This window comes from Engraulis encrasicolus, chromosome 20, assembly GCF_034702125.1.
Source record: "Engraulis encrasicolus isolate BLACKSEA-1 chromosome 20, IST_EnEncr_1.0, whole genome shotgun sequence".
NCBI classification, from domain to species: domain Eukaryota; kingdom Metazoa; phylum Chordata; class Actinopteri; order Clupeiformes; family Engraulidae; genus Engraulis; species Engraulis encrasicolus.
This window is the reverse complement of record NC_085876.1, coordinates 14,212,851-14,240,704: the sequence shown is the minus strand read 5'-3', so window position 1 is coordinate 14,240,704 and position 27,854 is coordinate 14,212,851. Positions and strand designations below refer to the sequence as shown.

At 43.0% G+C, this 27,854-nt stretch overlaps 1 protein-coding gene across 2 annotated transcripts; it reads right to left on the bottom strand.

The window, feature by feature from the left end:
- Positions 1–6,100: 6,100 nt before the first annotated feature.
- LOC134435734 (guanine nucleotide-binding protein G(I)/G(S)/G(T) subunit beta-3-like) lies at positions 6,101–18,503 on the bottom strand. 2 transcript variants are annotated; one of them, XR_010032078.1, is made up of 9 exons: positions 18,446–18,503; positions 17,737–17,882; positions 15,554–15,617; positions 14,752–14,908; positions 12,057–12,123; positions 11,579–11,780; positions 8,520–8,736; positions 6,601–7,208; positions 6,101–6,361 (listed from the first exon to the last, which is right to left on the bottom strand). XR_010032078.1 is itself a non-coding variant. In XM_063184780.1 (8 exons), exons 1-8 carry the CDS (start codon positions 18,500–18,502, stop codon positions 7,102–7,104), a joined length of 1,017 nt encoding a protein of 338 aa, XP_063040850.1. In that variant the 5' UTR covers position 18,503; the 3' UTR covers positions 6,589–7,101. The 2 variants fall into 2 exon arrangements, 1 of the variants encoding a protein (XP_063040850.1); XM_063184780.1 differs by lacking the exon at positions 6,101–6,361 and having other exon boundaries at positions 6,589–7,208.
- Positions 18,504–27,854: the final 9,351 nt, after the last annotated feature.

The window sequence follows — 27,854 nt, the reverse complement described above, 5'->3', positions numbered from 1 at the left end:
GTCCTTGGGGCCGGCGCCCAGGGCCAGGGGTCTTCTTTCCTCTCTGCCGGCGCCCAGGGCCAGGGGTCCAAGTGGGAGGCAACCGCCATTCCGACACACCTCCACACCTCCACACTTATTCATACCGCCATTCCGACACCTAAAGTGGGGAGCTGTGCACACGCGAGTGTTCACCTAAACGGACCGGTGTGCCTGGAGCTGTCCACGTGTGTGGTGCTGAAACATGTGTTTGCTCCTAGTGATGCGTCAACGTTTGATTGTTCTAAATGTCTTGCATGATTGTTTCCTCGATGGTAGATTATGAAATGGCATTAAAGTCAAGGTGAAATGAAGTTAAAAAAAAACAGCAGGACATTTTCCGCAATAATATAACAATAATATAACAATAATAGCAGATATAGGCTATGCCATACAAACAAGTTGATTACTATTCACAGTATTACTATTAAAGGGGAAAACCCTGACATATATGTATGTGCAGTAGGCTACCTTTAGTTTTCAGAGTGAGAAGTCCGCACACTTAGAATCCTTTTTCTTGTTTTTTTTTTTTTTCATGGCAGGATAATGTTTTGACCTCAACAGTCTTTGTAGACTCTGAAAACCACAGTTGCCCTTTGTCCTGCACCTTTCCCTGGAATGTGCACAATCCTCTCCTTCAACTGAACAGTAGGATTCCTTTCCCATCCAGCTAATAGGGCCTAGTATTAATAAGCATATATGTAAATCAGTATGTGATATTATACAGTGCCAAGCTTGAACTAATATGTAAGGAATGAATATGAGTGTATATGAGTGTTCCACCTCCACCAGTAACAAGTAAATATTGAATAACCACCTGTAACAGCTGTGCCTGTTCCTGTGGGTACATTCCCAACAGTACTGTTGATTAGTCAACCAGCACAGGCCTCGTCTCTCTTTTGGCTCCAAAAGAAAGAAGAAATCGGTCGCAAGGTTCCAAAATCAGTCCTCGCGGCCTCTCTATTACTGTCAATGATGCCTGGAGGACGCTCACACTCAGCAACTCCCAGCGCTCTTGTATAGCCTACATACCAAAGGCTGTGTGTGTGTGTGTGTGTGTGTGTGTGTGTGTGTGTGTGTGTGTGTGTGTGTGTGTGTGTGTGTGTGTGTGTGTGTGTGTGTGTGTGTGTGTGTGTGTGTGTGTGTGTTTTCTGCTTGTGTCACAGCTGTCATCTTTATCCCCTGAGTTCCAAGTGAATATGTTGATGTGCAAATGTTGCATGTTGGTGCTCTAATTAAGTGCTTTCTGTTAAAAAAAAAGATATATTCCCTTTAGCAAATTATTATATTTCATGTGTCTTCTTAAGCGATTACGTTGTAACTGATTAAGTAATTTATGCTCCCATGTCTGAATGATTTACTCCCCCTTCAATTGCATGTTTTCCCTTTGATGTATTTGATCATAGCTGAGGCCCATGACATCCATCAATGATTAATTCCTTTTTACCCCCATACCGTGGCTTTGAGACAACATATTGCATTGTAATGTGTCTTTTTTCAAAAACTACTACCTCACACATCTCTGCCCAATCAAATGATGATTTGAAGTGGGTTTGGGCTTTTGTGTTAGGGTGGGACAGTCCTGTATGGAAGTCAGGCCGCATGTAACACATGTCATCAATTGGTAAAATTACATTCACTTTTTAACACTTTCAAATTGAACAGCTTTATACTAAGAAAATATGTGCATGTGCATAAACACACAGGGAAGCTTCATGGATTCTTTAACCCATTTTAGCCTAAGCCCATTTTGGGAAAGGATGCCCTCTGCCTATTACAACCTAAATATCTCAGCTTCCGAAGCACATAAAAACATGAAATAAGATGCATTTAAATGCTAGGATGCTCATTTTACATTAGAATTTGTTCATCGAGCTCTAACATATCCACTTTTTAAATAAAAACTCAAATCTCAAAAGTCTAAATGCAGCGTATATGTCAGTCCAGGTTATAATGGGTTAAATACTTACTTTGATTTTATTCATATATTAAAACTGTATATTTTCATGCGTTGCCTCAATTCAACACTGTGCTGTTTGGCCAACTTTTTTCAGCCATATGCATTTGCATCTGTTTCAGGCATTGTTTTTGTATGCATAAATGATCGGTCAATGTTTATACTTACAATACTTGGAAGAGGAAACCAACGCACACCAGAGGTTTCGAGGTGCAGGTAGCATGCGCAACATCACTTTCAGAGAGGAAGATACCGCACACTCTTGTCCATCGTGCTGAATTTTATTTACAGAAACAACATTTTGGCCAGTGTGGCCTTTCTCAAGTTCTCACGGGTTTCAAGGGTTTATGAAACGAAAACAAAGTAAAGGAATTTGACCATTTCCAGGACAGATTCTGAAAGTTCTAAGCCTTGTGAATAAAATGGGATATTGTCTGGGTGACATTTTGTCCTATAAAGTCATGTTAAAACGTTCCCAAAAAGTGTTATGTTTACTTTTTTTCGTGACATGCAACTTTTATGCAAATGATATGCGTGACATAGAAGGGGAGAGTTCACCTCATTCCACCTTGTTCAGATCAATGGCGGCTAGTACCAAAACAAAGCGCAGTGTCAAGCAGTGTGTTGCTGGAGGGCCGAACGGTGCCAGCTGCAAAAATGGCTACTTGACAGAAGGAATATCTTTGCACAAGTTCCCTTCTGTGAAGAATGATGGAACTGTGGCCGACAAGGAGAAGGCTAAAACAAGCTAGGTGGATCCAATGCGTGGTTTTGAAGCAAGCTTCACCACAAATGTGGAGATCGCGGGCATGGTTGGACTGAAGGGAATGCTATTGCCTCAAGCTGTTCCAACAATTGACATCGCCGGCGTGCAGACTGAAACTGCCCCTGTAACTGCTCGGGCACGAAGACAGGTGAGTGCACTGCTTTGCTTTAGGCTACTCGTTTTACCTTGTCCATCTGCTTTGTATGTTGTTTTCAGGAAAGGGTAATGCACATTACATGTCAAACCAATGAGAATGCTCTCGGAATATGCACTTTTTGTTGATTGCCATTCAACTGGTCAATAATTTGGTTTTGGGAAGATATCCGCGCATCAGCGTGGTGCTCTCGGTCGAGGACAGCCAACTCACAGACTGGGCTACTGCTTAGCGAATAAACGGAGATGCACATAGCGTATAGGCCTACTTTGAAGCGTTGATTGTTTGTTTTTAGTATTGTGGTGCACGTGTGGCTGACGTTTGGACACACCTCGTCCTCAGAGTCAGGCTGAGGGACACGCGACGCCTGTGACTTTGAGCACAAAAAATAATAATAATGATAAACGCTAAAAATATGCTGAGGACTCAGGCTATCTAGGGTATTTTTCCAACAGCCTAATACCTCCGTTTTTTCTCTAGTTGATGATATTTTTGCATGTAGCCTACATGCATTTCAATCACACTATATCGCGCAATTGAATCAAAATGCCCCCCATTTGTCAACAAACACACATGCCATGTCATCTTTGGGTCATGGCAAAGCGCCCTTAGCAACCGTAACCATAAACAAAACGAACTGTCAGGCTATGTCAACAATCGTCACTTCGCCTGTCAGACATGTCACTTTCTGCAGATGTATCAATGCCTCTGAAATAGATTAGTGCTGCTGTTTTTTTTTTCTCATGAGGTTGGATGTGTGGTTTTTCGACACGCTGATGTTTGTATCAGAATTTTGGTTCCTTTATAAGATGTGGGTCCATCAAATGTGTGTTGTTTTCTCAGATCGCCATACTAGCAAACCAGGGACTCTCCTCTTTGATGTCACAGCCCAGCTCATTAGTCACACCAAATTTCACAGAATTCACACTTTGAGTTGCCATTTTCACAAGTTCCTCCAGGATGATTGGGTTCAAAGTCTCATCGATGCTATCAGAAAAAACAAGTCTTTAATGGGAATGACCGTTTGTTTTCGTTTCATAAACCCTTTAACCTAAAAAACTTGAGGAAGGCCACACTGGCCAAAATGTTTCTGGGTAGGTGGGTATATGAGGATGGTGGGTGGGCACTTAATATACGGTCTGACATTTTTGGGGGACCTCAGATTTGAATATTTTGTTTCCTTCTTATTTTTTCTTTTTACTATTGTCCTTTTTTGTTGTTAAACCCATGTTTTGTTTATTGTATTGTTTTATTAAAAAAGAAAGGTAAATGAAAATATATTTAAAAGAAAGAAGAAAAAAGAAAGAATGAAAGACAAAAAATTAGGTCCCCCATAAGGTGTGGTGGTGGTTGGGTTTAGAAAAAAAAATGTTTCTGTAAATAAAATTCAGCACGATGGACAAGAGTGTACGGTATCTTCCTCTCTGAAAGTATACTTACAATACCAACAGTTTTACACAGGACATGGGTATAATTTACATTAATGCATCCAATAAGTTTGGAATACATTTAGCCAGTTTCCAAATGATGATGGAGTTAAGGTTGCAAAATGACTTGAAAAGGATAGGACCTTGGTTTCCTTGGACAATCAAACCCCCGTACAGGCATTTAGCACTGTGCACCACAATACCCATTACACCAATGCATAAATGAATGCAGAATGCTTGAACTGTGTTTGCAATATTTTAGGGGTCAGGGATCTGGGGTCAGGGGTCACTTGGGAGTATATGTGAGCTTGTGTATGTGCGTGCGTGTATAAATGTTACCAGTGTGTGAACTATGTATGAGAGTATGTGTGGGTAAAGAAAATGTGCTTCAAATTGTATGCATTATCAGAAACCCCAAAGCACCCCAAAAATCAGGTTAGAATTTTTTTCCTCCCAAAATTTAAAATTCATGCAGTAGAGGGTTAAGACGGTTCAATCCTAGGTTAACCCCTTAGCGGAGAGCCTCTGTTATAACTTTATTGTCACTGAAATTGTAATGGCTCTGCCTTAATCTGTTACTTAAAGGGACACTGTCCCATTTTTGGAAATAAGCTTATTTTACACCTCCCCTTGAGTTGATAGGGTTTTACCATCCTCCTGTACTTTCAACCGTTCTCTGGGTATGGCAGTGCAAATTTTACCTCCATGCTAGCAGTTAAGATTGAGTCCTATGCAATGGTCCTATGAGACCAGCTCGCGGCTAACTAGCAATGTTGTTATGATTTAGTTGACTATTTTCAGCACATAGGGAATAGGCCCGCCAGTGACCCCATCTGCACTAAGAGGCTATGAGAATAAACATGCCACCTATTTGATTGAAACATTTTCTTCAGTGAGCAGAAACATCTCATAGTTAAAGGTGCACTGTGTAAGATTGTGGTAAGAGTAGGTATTGCAACAATGCTAGGCCTACTCTTTGCAACGGTGCTGCCTATTGCCAAATTTGATGTTTTCATGAATATTGATAAATAATAAACCAATATTTACTAGTATGACCAAAGGACAGTAAGTTTTGCAGCTAAAAATGCCTATTTCTGGAAATTCAAAATGGCGGACCATTGAGAAGATCTCCCTTTTTATGTACATAAAATGCAATTTTCCCAGTCAAAATGAATAGGCCTACTAAGAATTTAATGGTGGTTAAAAAATTAACTTTTGTGAATGGACAGTGTGAATTCTGGAAATTAACTGCTAAAATATTGCACAGTGCACCTTTAAAGGCAGCTTCTCCAACCAAATGTAAAAGAGATAATGGGATTGCATACTCCTCATTTGAAACAAGTGGGCTATACACTAAAAATGATCTTACATAAGAATAGCACATGATGTAGGCTGCTTCAACATAGGGTGACTGCAAATCCACGATGACCATGGACCAAGAGGGCTATATACTAGAGTTAGCCTACATATAGTAACTAATAATAATAAGTCATATGTTACAACATAGGGTTACAAAGAATCCATGAAGACAATATGTAACTGTGTCTGATGTCTATGGAAAGCACATATAAACTCCAGTGTTGTGCAGAATTCTACATTTATTAGAAAGGTTTTTGCAAACACCATTTTACAGACAGACTACAAATGTAAAAGCACAACAGAAATATTATTTGGAGGGAATAATTTTTAATTATTGATTAGTAGCAAACATCTGACTCAAGTTTTACAGCACATAGGAACAATGTTGTACGAAACGACTTGTCGATGTGTAACCCTGATCATGTTTTTTTTTCTATGTTGGCCAAAACACAATATGGTGCGCCTGGAGTAGCTTGACAAAAGGCAACATCAGCCACATCATCAAAGTCAGGTCAATCGCATGCGTCATGCGTCAGAGTGGCAGTGTCATCGCAGATTTAAGATGGCAGCTGGATTGCCGTGGTAACAAACATGCAGCAATGCACCTATCAAAATCCCCTAAACCTGTACAAGGGAGGTGTTGTCATCTCTCATCGTCTAGCCTTGTTGGGGTATTAAATCTGATCCATAAATACAAGAGAAAAAGAAAAATAAATAAACTTCAGATCCTAATTTTTTATGCCTTCTCCAACACAGTATTATTTCTTTTGTTTTTACTTTCAAAAATCTAATACAAGTATTTGTCAAGGTAACTTAAATACAATAAAATATTAATTTACATGTATATTCATTATTTTCAAATATGTCTGACCATAAAATGCTATGTTTCTTTTTTTATTGTTGTCATTTCATTGTATACCGAAACACTCAGCAATAACTTCCATGGTGCAGTAGGTGGTGAAAATGCTGTGTCTGTACATTCTATGGAGTCTTTGCTTTTGCCGTCGAGGTTTTGTACAAAGAAAGAAGAGTGAGAGAGAGGAGAGAGTAAGAGAGAAAGAACAAGTGAGCGAGTCACACAAAGAAAGAGAAGACTTAGCCTGGAATGAAAGGAAACAAAAAAACAAAAAAACACTTCCATCCTTTCTCCCCTGATGACAAACCATGCAATGCCTCATGCACTGCACCCCATCCCTGACACACAAACCCACCCACTCTCTTCATCAACAGCTTCAACACAACAACGGACACAATCATTCATTTCCCTCGATTCCTCTCCTCCTCCTCCTCCTCCTCCTCTCCTACGCTAGCTGTGTTCCCTGTTTTGTTTTGTCTTCCTCATCGCTCTCTCCCTCCTCCAGCTCTGCTGCGCTGGCTCTGGTTGACAGTGCCAGGGCAGCTAGCGCCGTCAGCAGCCTGCTCAGTTCCAGACTTTCAGGAAGCTGTCCCAGGAGCCGGTGCTCACACACAGGCCGTCGCTAGGGATGCCAACGCAGCTCACTCTGTTGTCGTGACCAGCCAGGACACCTGAGAGAGAGAGAGAGAGAGAGAGAGAGAGAGAGAGAGAGAGAGAGAGAGAGAGAGAGAGGAAGAGAGAGAGAAAGAGAGAGAGAAATGTGTGGTTACTATCCTGTGTTTAAGTCATTGTGTCTCTAAAATGACATGCACATGGTGCACATCACTGCAGAGCTGGACAGGGAAAGAGAGTTTGGAGTGAGACACTCAGCCTTCATTTGAGGAATACCATCACAAATAGTATGTATGTGAACGTTTGCAAATGTTTCTTCTAGTAAAATTAGGAATTGGGACCATTAGGAATTAGGAATAGTTACCCTTCAAAGGGTTAAGTATGACGACAAAGCAAGGCCTGCATTCTATTACATTTTGAGCTCTAGTTTGTCAAGTTCATTTTGTGTGAATTTCTTAATGTTTTTTTTCTTTCCTAAAACCACACCAAGACCAGTGTGAGAATGAATGAATCTTCTGATTTTTTTGTGTGCTATTTCTTGCACAACTAACGGCGCCGAATAATGCATCAGAATTATGTTAGTCATCAACATTTCACAACGGACACATCAGTCAACCAGGCGTTTTTGTCTGTACTAGTAGCCCCATAATGCACGCCGTTCCACCAGTGGAGCGCTGTAATAGTCATTGAAAAGTGTTATGTTATAGTACTACACTACTAGCGCTGCAACGATACACTAAACTGACGATTCGGTTTGTATCACGATTTATGACCTACGGTTCGATACACCCCACAATTTCACATTTGCCAACATTATAAAATAAAATTATGAATAAAAACTATGATAGTTTATGGGTAGAAAAGGTTACAAGAGGCAACTGATAATTTTAAAAGGTTTGAATATTATAATGATGATGATTTTAAGCTTGGAAGCACTATAACTTCATATCATGCGGTTGTTTTCTTGACTGATGAATAACAACATTTTGAAAGGGCATAGGCCTATCACGATACTGCCTCCTTGTTTCAGGATACAGTATCGTGACTCTACAGTATGTATCACGATTTCTCGGTTCGATTCAATATCGTTACAGCCCTACTACTATGATATAACACAGTCTTGATGGGATAGTAAGAAACGTAATTTTAATTCTTTGTATGACCAGTGCATGTGAAGTTGACAATAAAGCCGACTTGACTTGACACAGGTCCTTTAGTCATGCACTACGACTTCGTCATTGTAATTCTGGTAACAGCAAATTTATAAAGCTGTGTCTTAGTGGGTTAAACGCCTTGAATAAAGGAAATAACTGCTGACCAAAATACACACAGCGCTGGTGACTTTCACACTCATTGTCCTATTGACTCACCAACTTTCTCTCCCTTCAGAGAGTCCCAGATGTTGCAGTTGAAGTCATCGTAGCCTGCAAAGATGAGGCGCCCTGAGAGGGACAGGGCCAGTGATGTCACGCCGGCGCTGGGCGTGGGGTTCTCATAGCACATGATTTCCTGGTCAGCGCGTATGTCCATCATCCTCATTTGGCAGTCATCTGAGCCCGTGATTACGCAATTTCCATTGGGGAAGAACTGCAGAGGAGAGAGGAAGAGGAGGAGGAGTACATGAGTACACAGCCATGGGTGGGCGTGGGGGTAGGGGAATGTTTCCTTCCAAAACAGGTAACTTATTAGAGTAAGCGTAGACCTCTGTACTTGTCTTACAATTTGCTGACACTGCACTGGTTGGAAGAAGTTTGTGGTGGGTCCTTGTTGCACAGATTAGTTTTTTTTCCACAGTAACAATAAGTCTATCTACCACATTAGATAAGGAGGAAATGGTGTAACAGCAATGTAACAGCATGTAGTGTTGTACTTATACAGCTTGAATTTAATTCTAGTTTTACTTCTGACACCTCTTCATCTCCATAGTAACCACAGTGTTGGGTAAACGGCAAGGGTCAGAGGGCAGCTTCATTTGAAATCCCAAGAGGTTTTTTTAAGCAGTCTTGTTCATTGTTTTTAGCTTGCGCAAGCTAGCCATATCATCCTCATTCTGAGGTGATGGCAGCGATGCTCCTGACAAGCTCTCAGAGCTCAGATGGGAGGCCTTTTGGTACTTGAGGTTGTTTGAAGGGGGTGCTTTGTCCACTGTCAAAGTGCAGTGCAGCAGTGGAATATGTTTGCTTCATTGTCAGAAAAAAAGCTAATATTTTTGCTGTGTCTCAACTGGTACAACAGTAGGCCTACATGCCCAGCCAATAAGCAGCAACTTCAAACAACAAAATCAATTTCTGTCATCAGCCATAGCCAAAAGCAAGTAGGCTTTGTCATCGATACTACATTTATAGACACTGTTGGTTAGTCCAATGCATTAAGTCACTCTATTGAATAACAGTATGGTTAAATGCACAGTGATTAAAATCTACCATTGTGAAACTCCATTGTGAAACTCCTTGTGTATACAGTATGTGCTTATAATTGGTTAGTAATGATCCAGACAGTCTATAATATCTCATTCAGATACGAGTATGACGATGAAACGAGTCCAAGTCTAGTCCTGCTGATGGTAAAACCACCCATCATTTTTTAGACGGAGTTCGCTCAACTCCAAAATAAATTAATTCAGTGTTTGGGTGCACAACTTTTTTTTTCAATTGAAAAGCTACACCCTCAGAAGTCTTACCATGGTTTAATTGGCAAACATGAGAAGAGAGATGATAGCTAATTGTTGGAGCCAGACAGGTTATGTTTACCACAGATTTGTGGTAGCAATGGTTTTATCCATGATAAAAAACTAAGACATAGCAATGTCATAGCAATTTTGTCATGATGTAGTTGAATTTTTCAGCAAAGAGCAAATACATCCGTCGATGGGCCCATCTGCTATTAGAGGCTACAATGTTTTTTTTTATTATGGCAAACAAACCCATGCCCATACTACAATGGACAGGATCTCAGAGGGATCTAAACAAAGCACTGCTGCATTGCCAGGCCCTGAAAAGTCAAGGGTATAGAGAGACCGATACAACTGCATATTGAAATTGGCAGGAATTCTCCTTTAAGAGAATGTTGCGAGAGAATGTTTGAGAGTGCTGCTTCTCACTACTGAATCAAATACCCATAGTCCCATGTGTGTGTGTGTGTGTGTGTGTGTGTGTGTGTGTGTGTGTGTGTGTGTGTGTGTGTGTGTGTGTGTGTGTGTGTGTGTGTGTGTGTGTGTGTGTGTGTGTGTGTGTGTGTGTGTGTGTGCATGTGTGTGTGCGTGCGTGCGTGCGTGCGTGCGTGTGTGTGTGTACACCAATCCTACTTCGTAAGGCCACTGCTATTGTAGCACAACCACATGCTGGGGCCCTCACTCCACATGGGGCCCAAATCCTGGACCCCACATGTTTGCACCCCATTTGCTAGGGTAGCTTTGTTGTCACTGGTAAAAGTAAATGTGTAAAAACATTTCTTCACAGACAGGTTAGGGTTAGGGATTGTTTTGGTGTGGGCACAGTTTAGATTCTTTAGCCCAGTGGTTCTCAACTGGAACAGTCTTGGGACCCACCATTTTCCACTCTCATTCGGTCGCGACCCAATTTTTTTAGCATTCAAGTCAATTCTCAAAATGTAACCAAGACTCGAATGACTGGTTGCACACTTTCTATCTCGGATAAACATTCAGATTGTAGCTTATCTATGACAACAGATGACACGGAGTTCACTAGCCTATCAAAATAAAAGTTGTAAATTGTTGCAGGAAAAGTTGGATTTTTTTTTTAGAATTACGTTTTTTTTTACACCAAGGCTCCGCGACCCACCCATGACCCCTCCGTGACCCACTTTTGGGTCGCGACCCACCAGTTGAGAAACACTGCTTTAGCCCCAAGGTTGGGCTGTGTGTGTGTGTGTGTGTGTGTGTGTGTGTATGTGTGTGTGTGTTAGGAGTGGTACGGTTCACAAAATTCACGGTTCGGTTCATATCACGGTGTCAAGGTCAAGGTTTTCGGTTCTCTACGGTTCTTTTTTTAGTTCATGATAAATTATGCACTGGGAATATTAAACAATATTTATATAACTGCAGTTATAAAGTGATGTATAGGCTTATAATAGACTTATTGTATAGGCTCATAATGTGAAAATGGTGTGATTTTAATTGTGTCATCCTCTGATTGGTCTTATACGCTAATGTTTTAATCAGAGAGACTGGATAAGATACTTCTAGAATGTCTGTTTTACATATTTTTCTGGGCAGTACATGAATCGCGGTTTGCGACGGATGGCCCGTTTCAGTTCGGTATGTGTGTGAATTGTACGGTTTCGGTTTTCGGTGCGGTTTGTGCCATCCCTAGTGTGTGTGTGTGTGTGTGTGTGTGTGTGTGTGTGTGTGTGTGTGTGTGTGTGTGTGTGTGTGTGTGTGTGTGTGTGTGTGTGTGTGTGTGTCCCTTACCGCAATGGTGTTGATGTCGCCAGTGTGGCCCACAAAGGTTTGCTTGCACTGGCCGTCCCTGATGTCCCAAAGCTTGGCAGTGGAGTCGCAGGCCCCAGAGATGAAGCTGTTCTGGTCAGGAGACAGTGCCACGCACATACAGTCTCCCTGATGGTTCAGGAACGATACCTTCTGTTTGCCAGTCTCTAGGTCCCAAAGACCACTAGAGAGAGAGAGAGAGAGAGAGAGAGAGAGAGAGAGAGAGAGAGAGACAGAGAGACAGAGAGACAAAGAGACAGAGAGAGAGAGATGAAATGGCAAGGTTTTTCCCTTGTGGTATTTGAGTGTGTGATATATGATTAGAGATGGCAACTTGAAAGATGAATGATCGCAAGTGAGACTAATGTACAACAACAAAAGCCATGTGGGCTACACAAATATATAGGCCCATAGTTATAAAACAGCATTAATTTTACTTAAAAATTAAAAAGCGCCATACCAGGTCTGATCACCAGAGGCAACAAGGACCTCAGTCTCGCTCAAGAAACGGGCACAGGCACAATAACCTAAGATGGATGACAGGTGAGAGAAAGAAAGTCAGAGACCATACATAAAGGAGGTAAGCAGGTTACTATGGCAACAGAAATTGGGACAGCGTGCAAAGAGCAGAGAGAGAGAGAGAGAGACTGAGAGAGAGAGAGAGAGAGAGAGAGAGAGAGAGAGAGAGAGAGAGAGAGAGAGAGAGAGAGAGAGAGGAGGGTACATTAAGAAAATATGACATTGCACTGTAAGGTTCCAGAATGACTCAGTTATCCACCAATCTTGTAATCCATCCCTCTGATCACATTTTGCACAACACACCCTGTGCTGTGTTTATCAACTGCTTTGTAAAGTGTATTTGACAGAACAGTGCATTGACTTCAAACAGCACAGAAACAGCTCACTTTATGAGTGAAACTTAAGAAAGTCGGTCTCACATTAGAAGCATGGAATATGGAATAGGCCATCAAGCTTTGAGCTGGATACAGGTACTGCTAATTAACTCCTTAAACTTTGCAGGATGGTGGCCAGAGTAGATTTTGCATCTATGCTGTTCATTGAAAGTCTGCTGCCAGATTTGATCTTTTTATGAATATTTACGAAATAATAAGCAAACATTTACTAGTATGACCAAAGAACATACAGTTTTACATCTAAAATGTATATTTCTGGAAATTCAAAATGACTGACATGGAGAAGATCCCCCTTTTCATGTATCTCCCCAGCCATGATGAATATTTAATTTGATGGTGCTGGTAAGTATTCATGAAAAACGTCCTATTTGTGAATGGACAGCATGAATTCTGGAAAGAAACCAACACAATTATTCCACAGTGCACCTTTAAGTTGTGCTTTAGAGTTGGGTCAGTTAGAATCAATCAAATTGAGGAATTTCAGGCACTGATATGGAGAAATGACTGTAACTAAAAAAAAGTTTTACTTTGCAGTGAAAAAGCAGGTGTCTATTGAACATTTCCTCAAAGATGCTTCTGTTAGCCACTGTGGTGGAACCCCTATTGGAATAGACCTAAATTATTTTTTCTCAACCGGGGTGCTACAGCCCCCCAAGGGGGCGTGTTGGAAGTCCTATGAGGCCGTTGAGAAGGATACGGTTGAGTGGGGGTGGGGCTTAGGTCCCGTTGGGGGGCATTAGTCTATTTTATTTTTCAATACTTGGGGGGGCGTTGGCAGACTTATGATAAGGCCAAGGGGGCGTTGGGAGGCCTATGATGAGGTCAAGGGGGCGTTTGTTCAGCAAAGGTTGAGAACCACTGGCCTAAATGGAAACAAGAGTCTTGGAGGAAAACAGACATTATCTTGAAGGTCTTGGGGAGAACCTTCAAAGTGGTGAACTGAACAAACCCGAAAAGCAAACTGAAGAACCGCGGAAGGTTCTTTGGGGAACTTACATTTTCTCTGAGGAGAAACTTTTAGGTTTGCTCAGAGAACTTTTAGGTTTGCCCACTATGGCAAAGGTTCTCAAAGGACTTCTTTTATGTATGTGGGCCTATGAAAAGTGCAATCTGGCTCTTGCTAGATAGGGTTCGCACAGCTTTATGAGCTCCACACATCTGGGTGGACAGCAGGGCTTGACACTGGCACCTGCCAACCGGCCAAATGCTGGTAAAAATTGACTGTGGCTGGTAACAAGTTCAGTGTTACTAGCCAATTTGGCAGGAAGCTTATTCTATGGTATGACATATCAGAATAGGGTATATTCTGCACTTTGCCCCTTGTGTATCAACTGTTTGTGTTTAAGTTGAAGAAAAAGCTCAGTTATTCAGTTTCTATTTGTTTGTTTTATTTCCATGTAGAAACCCATGCACTCATCTTCTTGCTATAAACACCTCATCTTCTGAATCAAATTTGTGGCTAGTAGAATAGCTGGATGGCTAGTGATTCGGGAAAACCACTAGCCACAGTGGCCGGCAAGCAAAAAAATGAATGTCAAGCCCTGGTGGACAGCACTATACTGTAGGTTTCCCGTTTACAAACTTCATCACCAGTGGTATTTTTACTGATGTCACATAGTCAAGAACAACGTTGTCTGTTTCAGATCACATTTAGCAGATCACTCAGACAAGTTACACATCAACTGCATTGTTGAATCTACCACAAATTGATAGGCCTAGTTGCACTTTTGCAATGTATAAATGTATGAATTGATAGGCCTACCCGTGTGTTTTGAAAGACCTTTCAGCGTTTCCTCTGAAAATGAATCTTTTGAAAAAACTACGGCTTGACGTTTGTTTGTAGTATATAAACAGAGAAAAACTTGAAGACTTGAATGGCTTTCTCCATAACCGTGCACAGGCTTAACACATTTATGAAAACAGAGGGAAGAAAAATGTTTGTTTATCAAAATAGCCGGCTGTGTGTAGACAGCACCTATATCAGAGAAGATGACGGTAGCTGATGGTGGCTGGCGGAAGTTGAAAGTGTGCCATGGGGTGCATTTCAATATGCGACCTTCCGTCCTCCACTTGTGATTGTGGCCTCTCTCCACCTCCTGGCCCCTCCTCCGTGGAGAAAATAATAAACTTTCCTAGCCATCAGCCTAACCAAAACAATTTTTGGGGCACTTTTTTTCATTCACCATGACTGGGGTGTTATTGGGGGTGCAGAGGGTGTCAGCAGCCTTGTCTCTAACTTACCATCATGGCCATCGATTTCTCTCAAAGTCTTTGGCTTTTCTCCTGAGATGTTGTAGATAGTGCACATGTTGTCGAGACCACCACTGGCCACGAGGCCGGCAGAGGGGGAGAAGGAGACTGTCATCACCCAGGCAGACTTCAGGGGGATCATGTTGGCCTGGAGAGACATGAGGAAAAACAGGACAGGGCAGGACAGGGGATCCATACTCCAGGTCAATTTCAATATACGCACATGAAGCACACACATACACATGCACATACTCTTACAGACACAAGACAAAAAAAATATGAACACACTATGTGGTGAATGTCAATAAATCTGCCATGCATTCTTACTGGAGCAAAAACTATGGTATCAAAGCCATAATATCAAATGTATCACATAAACCAGTGGTTCTCAACGGGGGCGCTACAACCGCCCAGGGGCCATCGGGGATCCCTTGGGAGGTGTTGAGAAGGATACAGCTGAGTGGGGACAGGGCTTAGTTCGCATTGGGAGGCATTGTACTGTTTTATTTTTTCAATACTAAGGGGGGCGTTGGGAGGCTTATGATGATGCAAAGGGGGCTTTTGTTCAAAAAAGGCTGAGAACCACTGACCTAAACAAATATTTTTTTGTGGGGTCAACTACTCAAGAACTCAATAGGTGATGGCACAGAGGAAGCCTAAATAACCTAAATAAGCCTAAATAATTTACTCGGATCATCACTTTGCCACACATTTTAACATGTAGAAAAAGTAGAAACATTGTATTTGGGGAAAGTGTGACTATATTTTGTTTTGTACTTTACGGGCTTCTCACCAAATTTCCAGCATGGGTGTCCCAAACGATCAGTTTACCATCCTGTGACCCGCTGATCATGTTTCTGAAAGAGAACATATAGATATAAGCATACCCTGTGTACACTATAAGGTTTTACCACATGTGTAAAACTAAAAAAAAGTGTCACACTTGTGTGATCCCCCTCCAACGGAAAATGCTGACAGTTTATATTGAATGCATTCATTCAGTCAATACTTTCCATGACATTCAGTGAACTGAAGGTCGTGCATACATGGGTTCTAAATTTTTGTTTCCCCCTGGCTGCGCGAATCTAGCTGCGCACAACTCAACCTCTCATCGTTGGAAACCGCTGTCGGTCAAAAAATTACCACACATGGTTGACTGCCAGTGTCTTGCCCCTCCTCACAACATCGTGTTTACAAACACTGTGAGCCCATGTATACTGCCTTTCTTTAATCCCTTCACAAACTTGAAAGACCAATTGAACTGTTTCTATCAATCATCCATTTGTGAACCTAACATGGCAGTACCTAACTTCGCCACATGAGGGTGCTAACACTCTTTCCTAACTATGTGCAGACCTCCGTTTCGCTGTCTCTGCCTGTTGCAGGCACCCAGACGCGTCGTTCAGGGGGGTTAAATGTGACTGAGCTACCAGGGCCCCATGTAGGCCTATATAGGAGGCCCACACACAGTCCGATTTATGTAGATGGGGGTCCATTGGAGCTGATTGTACATAGGGCCCATAATGTGCTGCTACGCCACTGCAGACACCTAATGTATTCCACCGTATTTGACACCTCAGTGAAGCTTTTAACCTTTTTAAGCATTCTTACACTCAACTGAATACATATACACACACACACACACCATAGCCCACTGGCTGACTAAATTGCTGAACATTTTGCCCTTTTTTTCTCCTTGAGAGAGACCGCAGGACACAGCCGGGCTATTTCCGAGCTCTGAGCCTGTTAATTGATCCATTAAAGGGGATTCGTGATGACCACAAGATAGAGTAAATGCCTGCTGCTTCTGCTGCTACTGTAGGAGACTCCAACCTGGGACTACAGCCGATTAGATGGCCTCTCTGACTTAAGCACAGGAGACACTTAACCTTAAACCTTAAACGTGTGTTCAATGCAAATTCCTTGCACACGACTTTCCTCTTCGAAGACAATATGACCTCCAAGGCTTCGCAGACGGCCTTCCTGACTTTTCACCCTACATTTGTTTGGCTTAAAAGGAAGGGACATAACCTGTATACAGCACATGCTTGATACATCAAAAACTAAAACGCAAATGTAAGGGATAAGCATGTTTTTGGGTTTTTGTGTGTGTTTTAGCACTGTGTCTGATGTAATTCTGGTGACTGAAAATGCTGATATGTCAGAGCTGTTTGAGCCAAGCATTTTGTATGCCTTAAAGGATAACTCCAGCCAATTTCAACATGCAGTTGTAATGTTCACACTACCCTGGACTTGTCAGTACCTGAGATTTTTTCCGAGCCTTTTCTGAGATCCTGGTCATTGTAATGGGTGCAGGTGTTGGTTTATATTTCATTTTTTTAATTATTATTATTTATTCCCAAAAACATCCAAAATGTTATGCAACATCAGCAGACAACTAGCAAACAGCGATACCTTTTGGGAAAATATTTGGAGTAGGCCTATGTTAAGATTTTTAAAAATGTAAACAAAATCTACCCCCATGAGAATAGCTCATATCTCGGAAAGGGCTGAGCCAAAAATGCAGCATCACCGGCTACTGACAAGTTAAGGGTAGCCTGAGCAATACAACAGCATATTGAAATTGGCAGGAGTGTTTCTTAAAGGCTAAAACCCAAATGGTTCGATGAAATTATGCAAGCAGGCTGTTAGGACATGTATGCATTATTCAAGAAGGTGTTTATAAGCCTCTTTTTTCATATATGTGATGAATTGTTAAAACATCATGTGGATGGCTAGTTGTTTTTTTTTGTTTCAGCCACAAAATGCAAATTATGTTTGCAATACATTGTAGTGTGTGCGTGTGCGTGTGCGTGTGCGTGTGTGTGTGTGTGTGCGTGTGCGTGTGCGTGTGTGTGTGTGTGTGCGTGTGGGTGCACATGCATGCGTGTGTGTGTCTGTGTATGTGTCTGTTTCTGTGTGTTTTCTGTGCTTGTTTCCTGTCTTATGGTAGCGCATTTCACCCTGCTCACTCACTTGTTGTCCAGGGCCCAGTAGAGGGCATAGATTTTGGCTGTGTGGCCCTTGAGGTTCCTCCTGGATTTTGGCTGGATGCGAGGTGCGGCGGCCACCCCAGATGCTGCGGCATCCATGGTTGTGTCGGCCACTGCCTTGCGGGCAGCCTGTGGGTGGAAGATGAATCACGTTGTGTGAGTGTTGTCCCCCGACATCAGCAGTTTGTGCTGAAAGGTCAAGGTAGTGGAGTGTGTGTGTGTGTGTGTGTGTGTGTGTGTGTGTGTGTGTGTGTGTGTGTGTGTGTGTGTGTGTGTGTGTGTGTGTGTGTGTGTGTGTGTGTGTGTGTGTGTGTGTGTGTGTGTGTGTGTGTGTGTGTGTGTGTGTGTGTGTGTCCCTCCAACTACTCTGGAAAAATAAACCTTCTCAGGTTCTCTGGGAAATATTAGCCAAGCTGTTGTGCTTGTGATGTGGGCAATCTACCAAATTTGTCACAGATACAGATATATCGATCAGATTCATCGAGTTTGTATGTCACTTTTCATTCATGTGTGCCAGGAGGCTTCGCATGACATCATTTCGAATTCCTTACAGTTTGTATTATGAAATGTTTCTTGTCTGTCTGTCATGTGATGGTTGTTCTAGTCTACAACATGGGCTGCAGACTGACAGGGAGAGGATAGAAGAAAGGGAGGAGAGAGGAGTGGGATGGGCTGAGGGCTTGCTTGCTTACCTCGATCTTAGCTTTGATTTCCGCAACCTCCTTTTTTAGCGCTGCCACCTCACCCATTGTGACGGTTTTCTAGAGTTTTCTTACAGGCCACAGAGAGGAACTAGGCAACAAAACAAAGAGAAGAGAAAAAAACGAATCAGAACAAAGAAACACCATGAACACTTCAGAATTCAGAAATCAAAAAATCTTTACAAAAATGTATTCTTTTCATGCACGGTGCCATGACAGTTGTCAGACAGCAAAGTGAGAATGACATGACACCGTACGACGTGCGACGTGGGTCTCCTCCACTCCCTCCCCTCCAGTGAGAGGATTGGATTTAGCTTAATCTGGGCCACGTCCTGCTTCGTCCAGGGAGAGGAGGAAGCGAGGCGTTTGTGCCGTACAGTAAAACCCGGCCGTAACTCCTCAATAATCTCAAAACTAGGCCTCCAGTTAGTCCTCAGAGCAGTGATGTCACATCCCCACAGGTGAGAACATCCTGGCCCCTTTGCATAATGTTGTGTCTTTGCAGGCACTTTTGGAACACAGAGATGACGGGAGTCTACTCCAGAAACCTGGCTGTACTTGTGAACCCGAACCAGCAGCCCTTTGCCGTTTTTCTTGCAGTGCACACACATGAAAACCCCTGACAAGAAAACAAATCTAAAAAATATCCTCCACAAGGCTAATTCAAACGAATTTTGCCTGTGGATTGCAGCTGTCAATGTCTGCCTTTATGCAACCAAGCATTAATGTACACTAACTTGCCTGTTATATGCGTTACACATCTTATTGTACGACTGATATCAATGAAATTGCTATCGAGGAGAACTGTTTTCAAACAATTGCCCTTTTATGGTTGAGGATCCAAAGGGCTTTGTGAAGCTTTTCTCCAGGCTTCATCACACACCACAACAAATCTCAACCCTGACCCTCCAATCTACTTGTAGCTGCCTGAGCTATGCAGGAGTCAAGTAATCACATAGGTTACGTCGTCGCTGGAAGGTTTGATCTCGTGTCAAACTGTGTAAAGTTCGGTATGGTTCATATTTTCAAAAGACAAAACACGACGAAAGGAAAGGGACATGAAGGAGAAGAAGAAGAAGAAAGGAAAGATGGCGGGAAATTAGGCCTAGAGGACAAGAGGGGGGAAAGAGGGAACATTGCACAGGGTTAAGCTCCCTGGCAGGATCTTGTAGGGTGGCTTTTCAAGTCAAATCTCCTGTCATCCGATTACTGTTCCATTGGATCAGAGAGAGAGAGAGCAAGGGACAGAGCAAGGGAGGGAGAGAGAGAGAGAGAGAGAGAGAGAGAGAGAGAGAGAGAGCACAAACGAAAAGAGCAAACTGCAAACTGCACACACCAACTCTATCAATTCAGTAGGCCATAAATCAGATGACATGATCCAATAAATGTGCATCATGATCTGAAAACTACACTAATATAGGCCAATAGGCAATGGTGCAGCACTCTGATTGCAGTCTGCATCATCTTCCTTTTCTAGACGCCAGCCGATTAGGAAAGAGGTCTGAAGAATTAACCCCTTAACACAGAGCCTATGTTATAACCTGACTGTCACCAAAATTGTAATGGCTATGTCTTAACCTGTTTCTTAATGCTCTCTGTACTGTCATACCAAGGTAGTTGAGTATTTTCAGCAAATAGTGAATAGGCCCGCCGGCGACCCCATCTGTAGTAAGAGGCAACTTATTCATGGGTACAATGTCTGGGTCAGGATAACAAATTACTATTAGGCTAAAGTGATGTTTTGTTTACTGTACAGTGCCAAGTGAAAATGTCCAAGCAGAGCCTGCAGAATCACTAAGCCGTTATCTTCAGATGCTGGCTTTTGAAATGTCTTTGATATAGTTCATCGTAGAATAGATGCCTTTTCAGTGAGATTGTCATATACGAATTCAGGAAAAACCATAACAATTGCAACTCGTGGTACAAATCAAGCTTATCTTGTGAGCCACATCCACATCTTTTCATAATGCAAAAATCAATTGTCCCCCTTGCCTTGCATATCTAGCATAAACAGCAAACCACGGCACCAACACGATGAGACTCAATGTGATACCTTTTTTTTGTTTTGCAAAGTTGCAATTTGTGCAAAAAGGATAGCCCAGCGTGTCCTACAATAATGGACGTGAATGAAAGCAGACGAGTCTGCTGCAACATGTGATCTGTATTTTCTATGTAATTTGTCTAAGTGTTTCTGATGCAGATGGACCTAAAACTATCCAGAACATTCTCCAGCCTTGTAATGCAATGTAATGTATTTATGAGGCCACACTAGGTATGCACTTTTAAGTACACACTTTAAGTATACACTTTAAGTACACTCTTTATGCATCTCCGATGGCACTTTATGTCTTGAAATCGTGGGATCAATCTCCAAAGGCCTTCAGTCGCGAAAGCTGTAAGTGGATCCCCTTCCACTAACCCTAGATAGTGTGCACCATCTCAAACGAGTCAGAAAAAATGGAAGAAAAGATCTCACCTTGCCTTGGTGCTATACCTTCTTCTTTTGTCTTTCCTCCTTTTTGAAATTACAATCCCCCTTGTCTTCTCAAATCCTTGCTGTGTGTCCTTTTTCTTCTCGAGCTGCGACGTGTGCACTCCTCAAATCCACAGGACGGTCCTGTTACCTCGCTCTCTCGCTCGCTCTCTCTTTACTCTCTGCCTCTCTCTCGCTCTCTTCCCACCAACTGGCTGAAACTTACCTGTGAAAAACTCTCTCCTTCTCTCCTCCTTCCTCCTGGGCCACAGATGAGGGATTGGAGGGGATGAAGGAGATCAGGGATGTAGGGATAAGCCCCAAAGATGGAAATAGAGAAGAAAGAGAACGAGAAAGAGCGAGAGGAGGGGGAGGAGGAGGAGGAGGAGGAGGAGGAGGTTGAAAAGGAGAGGAGAGAGAGCGGGGGTAGGAGTAGAGAGAGAGAGAGAGCAAGAGACAGAGAGAGAGAGAGAGAGAGAGAGAGAGAGAGAGAGAGAGAGAGCAAGAGAGAGAGAGAGAGAGAGAGAGAGCAAGAGACAGAGAGAGATAGAGCAAGGGGAGGGGAGGGGAGGGGAAGCAGAGAGCACGGCGAGGAGAGCCAGGTAAACCGCTTGCAGAGGGAAAGCAGGTTATGGGGTCAAAAGACAGGAACTAGTGGCGAAACTGACGGTGACGGTGATGGTGCCTACCTGCTGAAGAATCCAGTTCTGAAAGACAGACTTGGGTTCCCTCATGGGTGGCGTGGGACAAAAGGAGAAAATGAACCAGATATAGAAGACGGTTGACCACTTAATCAGCATGTAGCCCCTAATGGCATGCTGTTCCCCCAGTGGAATGCTGTAATAGTCACTGAAAAAACTATCATAGTACTAAACCACTAGGACCATTCACAGGGCTTTTAGCAGTAATAGGTTTCGACCTGGTCGCGAACATTCTGGTAACAGCTACAGGTAATTTATAACAGGGGCCGTGATAGGGTTAATAGCATTATTATATTATTACATTATATTATTGTGCATGGAACTTCCTTACAGTATGTACTGCACCAGGTTATAAAAGCTATAAAAGTTGTTTTTTTCTGCCATTTTTCAATGCCACTGGGTATTGCATTCTTCTCACTTCGCAACCACGTCAGCGAACCAGCTTTATGCAAGCAACGCATCATCACAACGCATCATCAAGAGTGGAATAATTGACACACTTCCCATACGCATTTGCGGCGCAGGCTCAGACAACATGGCAGGACTATGATGTTGCCTTAGACTGATCAGCCCTTTGTGTGGCCTGCCGATTGTTGAATTCTTTTTTTTTTCAAGGGGTTGCTAGCACAGGCCCCTGGGGGTGAGCATTTGAATTGGTTTGTCAGACCTAATGACTTGAGCCCGTTTAATCACAATCTAATTGGATATCCGTGGAATCTGCAATCTCGTTAAGGCATTAGACTGGCCCGATGCAAACGTGCGTCACGCCTGCCGCAGAGAAAACCAGGCACGAGAGAGAGAGAGAGAGAAAAAAAAAAAACGACCAAGATTGAGAAGAGATTGAAAAGAGAGAGAAAAAAGAAATTGAGCTGAAGTTGCAGAGTTTGAAGGGACACTTCCTATTAGTGTCTGCCTCCACTCCCAGAAGTCTGGATGGCACTTGGCCCCCTGACTACACTTAAGCAGGATGAGAGGATGACCAGCGTGTCCTGCACTCTAGACCACACCCCTGCTGCCCGTAGGCCTCTCCATGACCATAATCTGACTTTAAAGCTCAAAGCGCAAGAGCCAATAGATCCACCACACTAGGGTGGCTGGTTGGCTGGTTGGCTGGTTGGCTGGTGGGTTGACTGATGATGGATGAAGGGGGGCGTTTGAACCAGAGGAGAGGATGTTGAGGAAATGGCCTTTTTTACTGTGACATCATGCAGTCATGGGTAAGCGGTTAGGGCGTCAGACTTGTAGCCCGAAGGTTGCAGGTTCGACTCCCGGCACGCCAGGTTGGTGGGGGAAGTAATTAACCATTGTTCTCCTCCATGACTGAGGTACCCTGAGCATGGTACCGTCCCACACTGCTCCCTTGGGGCGCCATTGGGAGCTGCTGCCTTGCACTGGTGAGGCATAAATGCAATTTTGTTGTGTGCAGTGAACACTTGTATGCTGTGGAGTACTGTGTCACAATGACAATGGGAGTTGGAGTTTCCCAGGTGGGCTTTCACGTCACTTCATTGCAGTAGATTGCATTTACAGGAGGGAGCAGTTATTCTGGGCCTAGAATTGGGTATACCCCATATATTGTATGCATTCAAAGGGTGGGGGGTCTTTTCAGCTGATTTTGGCCTGGTCAAAGCTGTCAGCATGGCCCTAATTATAAGCAGGTATAGAGTTGCATCCCGTGCCATAGACATAAAAATACATGCCACAGCTTTCTATCAGGTTTTATGAAAACGGTTGTTGTCCATACCAAGGGCAGGGTCACAGCCGCAAATTGGGCAGGGGTGGGGCGTAGCAGCAGATTGTGGGCACTTTGTATAATCGGTGCCCCCCCATGCCATATATCTACATAAATGGGACTGTGTGGGGGCCCCCTATATACATGGGGCCCTGGTGACTCCTGAACGACACCTCTGCGCGTGGGTCAATGGAGATATACACGAGTTACACAGGTTGGCCAAAAAAGTCCCCACCAAAACAGGTCACGCTCAATAACATGTTACTGGACTGACTTTACTTTGATTAGCTTTGATTAGCGCATTGTTTGAATAAACCTCTGCAATGCCTGGATATATTTCCAGTTGTTTAGAGCTGCAGTTAAGGTTTTGCATTGATGTTGGTAGAGTTTGAACACTGTGCAAAGCCTTCTCCAGTACATCCCAAAGATTAAGGGCAGTCATGGGTAAGCGGTTAGGGCGTCGGACTTGTAGCCCAAAGGTTGCTGGTTCGACTCCCAACCCGCCAGGTTGGTGGGGGGAGTAATCAACCAGTGTTCTCCTCCATCCTCCTCCATGACTGAGGTACCCTGAGCATGGTACCGTCCTGCCGCACTGCTCCTTAGGGGCGCCATTGAGGGCTGCCCTCTTACACAGGTAAGGCATAAATGCAATTGTGTTGTGTTCAGTGTTCAATTGTGTGCTGTGTCACATTGACAATGGGAGTTGGAGTTTCCCAATGGGCTTTCACGCTTTCACGAGATTCTCAATGGGGTTGACATCTGGACTCTGGGGTGACCAATCCATGTATGTGAATTCATGTGATCCATGTAAAATCCAATCCATGTGTGAAAATGATGTCTTGCCCTCCCTGAGCCACTCTGATGCAAGGAATTGCATCTTCATTTATTAAAAACCATGTCAAAAGACACATCCCTTGGTGATGTAAAATATGTAAATAAGTCTGGTTGGGAAGGGTCAAATCATGGGCATCATCAATGTTTGAAACGTTTGGCATCAGTATATGCTCATCGAATGTGCTACCTAACTGACTACCTAAATATGAATGAACAGAAAATTCCATCAATCACTACATTTACATGATGTTTTTAATTCCGAATTAATAATTCAGAATTAAATAGTTTGGTGGAGTTTACTTTGATCTTTAATTCTGAATTAAGAGGTGTTTTACATGACATTTTCAAAGCGGAATTAACCTTTATTCAGAATTAAAGACAGTTAATTCAGAATTAAATGTCTCATGTAAACGTAGCAATTAAACTAAGGGGTGTAACGCGCTCAACTCAAACAAAGTGAACAACTGGGTGCTCATTCCTCGAGAATATACTGTCGGGCAACACTGAAGAAGGTTAACCCCGAAACGTCTGACGGGCAATAAACCACAAAACTTGAGTTGTGCTGTCCTGCTCTTTATTTAATTCATGTAAACGTAGCAAATGTTTTTCTTGTCCATATGACACAGGGCATATTACAAGATGACAATAATACCAAGAATCATCAGCCTCAAACTTTGAAAAGAATCCTTTTTACACTTGGATTGGCCTCCAGAAGACCTCGTCCTCTGTGAGGATTGTGGAGAAGGCCTTAAACAGTGTTCAAACTACCATAATCAGTACAAGGTCTTGGTGAAAACTTAATGCAACACTGAAAGGAAAAACATCCAGGCATTGCAGACATTTCTTGACACAACACAACACCATACAGTGTGTGGCATAATGAAAGCCAAAGATGGTCCGAATAACATATTAGTGTGTGACCTTTTTTTGATGGGGACATTAGCCACACTATGTATTATGAAATCTTTGCATAACAATCGTGGTTGTTGCTGCTGGAGTTGTTGCTGTTGTTGTATTATTTGCTGTTTAGATTTAGTTTAAAATGCTATACAATATTGAATGCCAGAAAATAAATCTGGACAAGAAATGTGTTATTTTTACTTATAGACAGCATTACCGTATAATATATCTTGGTCTATATATTGTGAGGAAACACTATGTGTGTCCTTTTGATATACGCTCAAAATCACATATTTTATTAATATTCCCAGAAACCCATAGTTAAGCCTCCACTAACCCAAACACTTTGCCACACCGACTAGCCACTCACCCACATACAGTACTTATACAGGCCTACCTACCTCCTGTATGTGTCTACCAACTGTACTTACCCTGTGCTCTCAGAGAGGGTAAACAGGCTCAATCCCCTTATCCGATTGGTTTAGAGTCTAAACTTTAGACTTCACTGTCTTCCCGTCAAGACACCATAGTTCAGTGACACACACACACACACACACACACACACACACACACACACACACACACACACACACACACACACACACACACACACACACACACACTCATGCACACTCGCGTGTGCATTCACACATGCGCACACACACCTACACACACACACACACACACACACACACACACACACACACACACACACACACACACACACACACACACATGCGTGCACGCGCGCACGCACACACACATGCGCGCATGCACACATGCGCGCACCCACACACGCACGCACACGCACACACATGCACACACATGCACACACACACACACACACACACACACACACACACACACACACACACACACACACACACACACACACACACACACACACACACACACACACACACACACACACAGTCACACACACACACACACACACACACACACACACACACACACACACACACACACACACACACACACACACACACACACACACACACACACAATGACATAATTGTTTACCATTTGCAGACATTCATGTCAACCTTGGTTTTACCTTATTTTCTGCCATGATTTTTTATGATTAGTAGAATAGGAACGTACATAGTCAAACTACACTATTTTAATCAGCACAAACTTAGGGGTCAATGCACTCAATTGCACTCTTTTCAGTTTCCTGTCCATAACCCTTTTCGGATGATTAAAAACGCATTGCCACAGAGTGTCACATGCCCATTCCCTACTCCCACCCTAAATGACTGCTGGTGAGCTGGCCAACAAACTTCTCATATTTTCCTCCACATATGCTAAAGAGGAACTGAAGTTTTCGTCCCGCTTCAGCACGAGTCTGTCATGTGCCGGAATGTCAAGTCGAAGAGGCATGACTTACGGGGAAAAGTTGCCACCATGTCTTTGTTTCTTGTTGCTACCTTGCAACATCCGTCAGACATATCAATTCCACTTGGGTTGTGTACCTTCTGTCACTTACTGTGCTCTCTCTGTCTCTCTCTCTCTCTCTCTCTCTCTCTCTCTCTCTCTCTCTCTCTCTCTCTCTCTCTCTAGTCTCTCTCCTTCTTCTTCTAAATCCAGCTTAATGAATACTGACAGAAGAAGGCCTCAGTACTTCCTGACGGGCTATGTGGTAACGAGCTCGGGGGGTTGGGGTGGGGTGGGGTGGGGGCGTGACAGACAATGCAAAGGCTCTCTCCACCTCTAAACTCATTCAGCCTCTTTTTCACCTTTTGAGAACCCCCATTTCCAGGGACTGGTGCAGACGCCACGACACACTCAGCCCAGTGCAGGAGTTCCAAATGTTTTCATTTTTAAACAGATGAACATTCACAATCAATTGCTCTTTATTGTAATGACACCCAGTTGCCCTTGACAGAGTTGTATAATGTAAAAGTAGAAGTAATCTCACAGACAGTGCATCTATATCATTCGGCCAAGACACTGTGAAATAACTGGTGTGTAAACAATGGACAGATTGTGCAATGGTATTGTAATTGCATCAGTACATCTAGCCTTTCTACTTTGTAATTCTACTGTATAATTACCTGTCTGGAGAGGGCTGCTGTGCTTCATGTGTTGAACCAGCATATTGAAAAGGAATATTGTGGCGCAAATTAGGGTAGGGCCATACTATACAAAACAAGGTAAGGCCTTCTAGATCAGCCAAAGGAAAAGTTCAAAGAACGAAGGTAAGTCTCACACTAAAAAACAGAACCAGCATATGAAATTCACTTTGCTTTCTGCAGAGTGTGCATTTTTGTGCTGATTTGAGTTAGCTCAAGTATACGGTCGGCAAGCCTCTCAGTTCCCGTGGGATACCTCAGTTTCAATTCTTCGATAATGGATTAAATAGAAAACAGTGTTTAAATATCAACCAGCCATCTCGCTCGTCTGCCTTGCGGAAATGTGTGGAAGACTTTGTGGAAGATACGTGATTTTTTTTCTACGCTCTTTTGTCTATTAACAGAATTCCCAAGTGGACAGTCACTCTCGGCTTCCAAATTAGGCCACTGGTGCTCTTCCTAGTGCAGACGGGAGCCTATTGGGAGGGCAAGGACTGATTACTGCACGGGCCTACCAGGCCCAGGCGCAGGGGCCCATGAGTTAAGGTGGCCCTGAAGCCCACGCCTCCGTATTTCCATTCTCATATTGCGTTTAAATGACAATTTCAACAACGGAATTTTCCTATTGTCTCATGGAACAAACCACCATCCCCCAACAACATAGGGC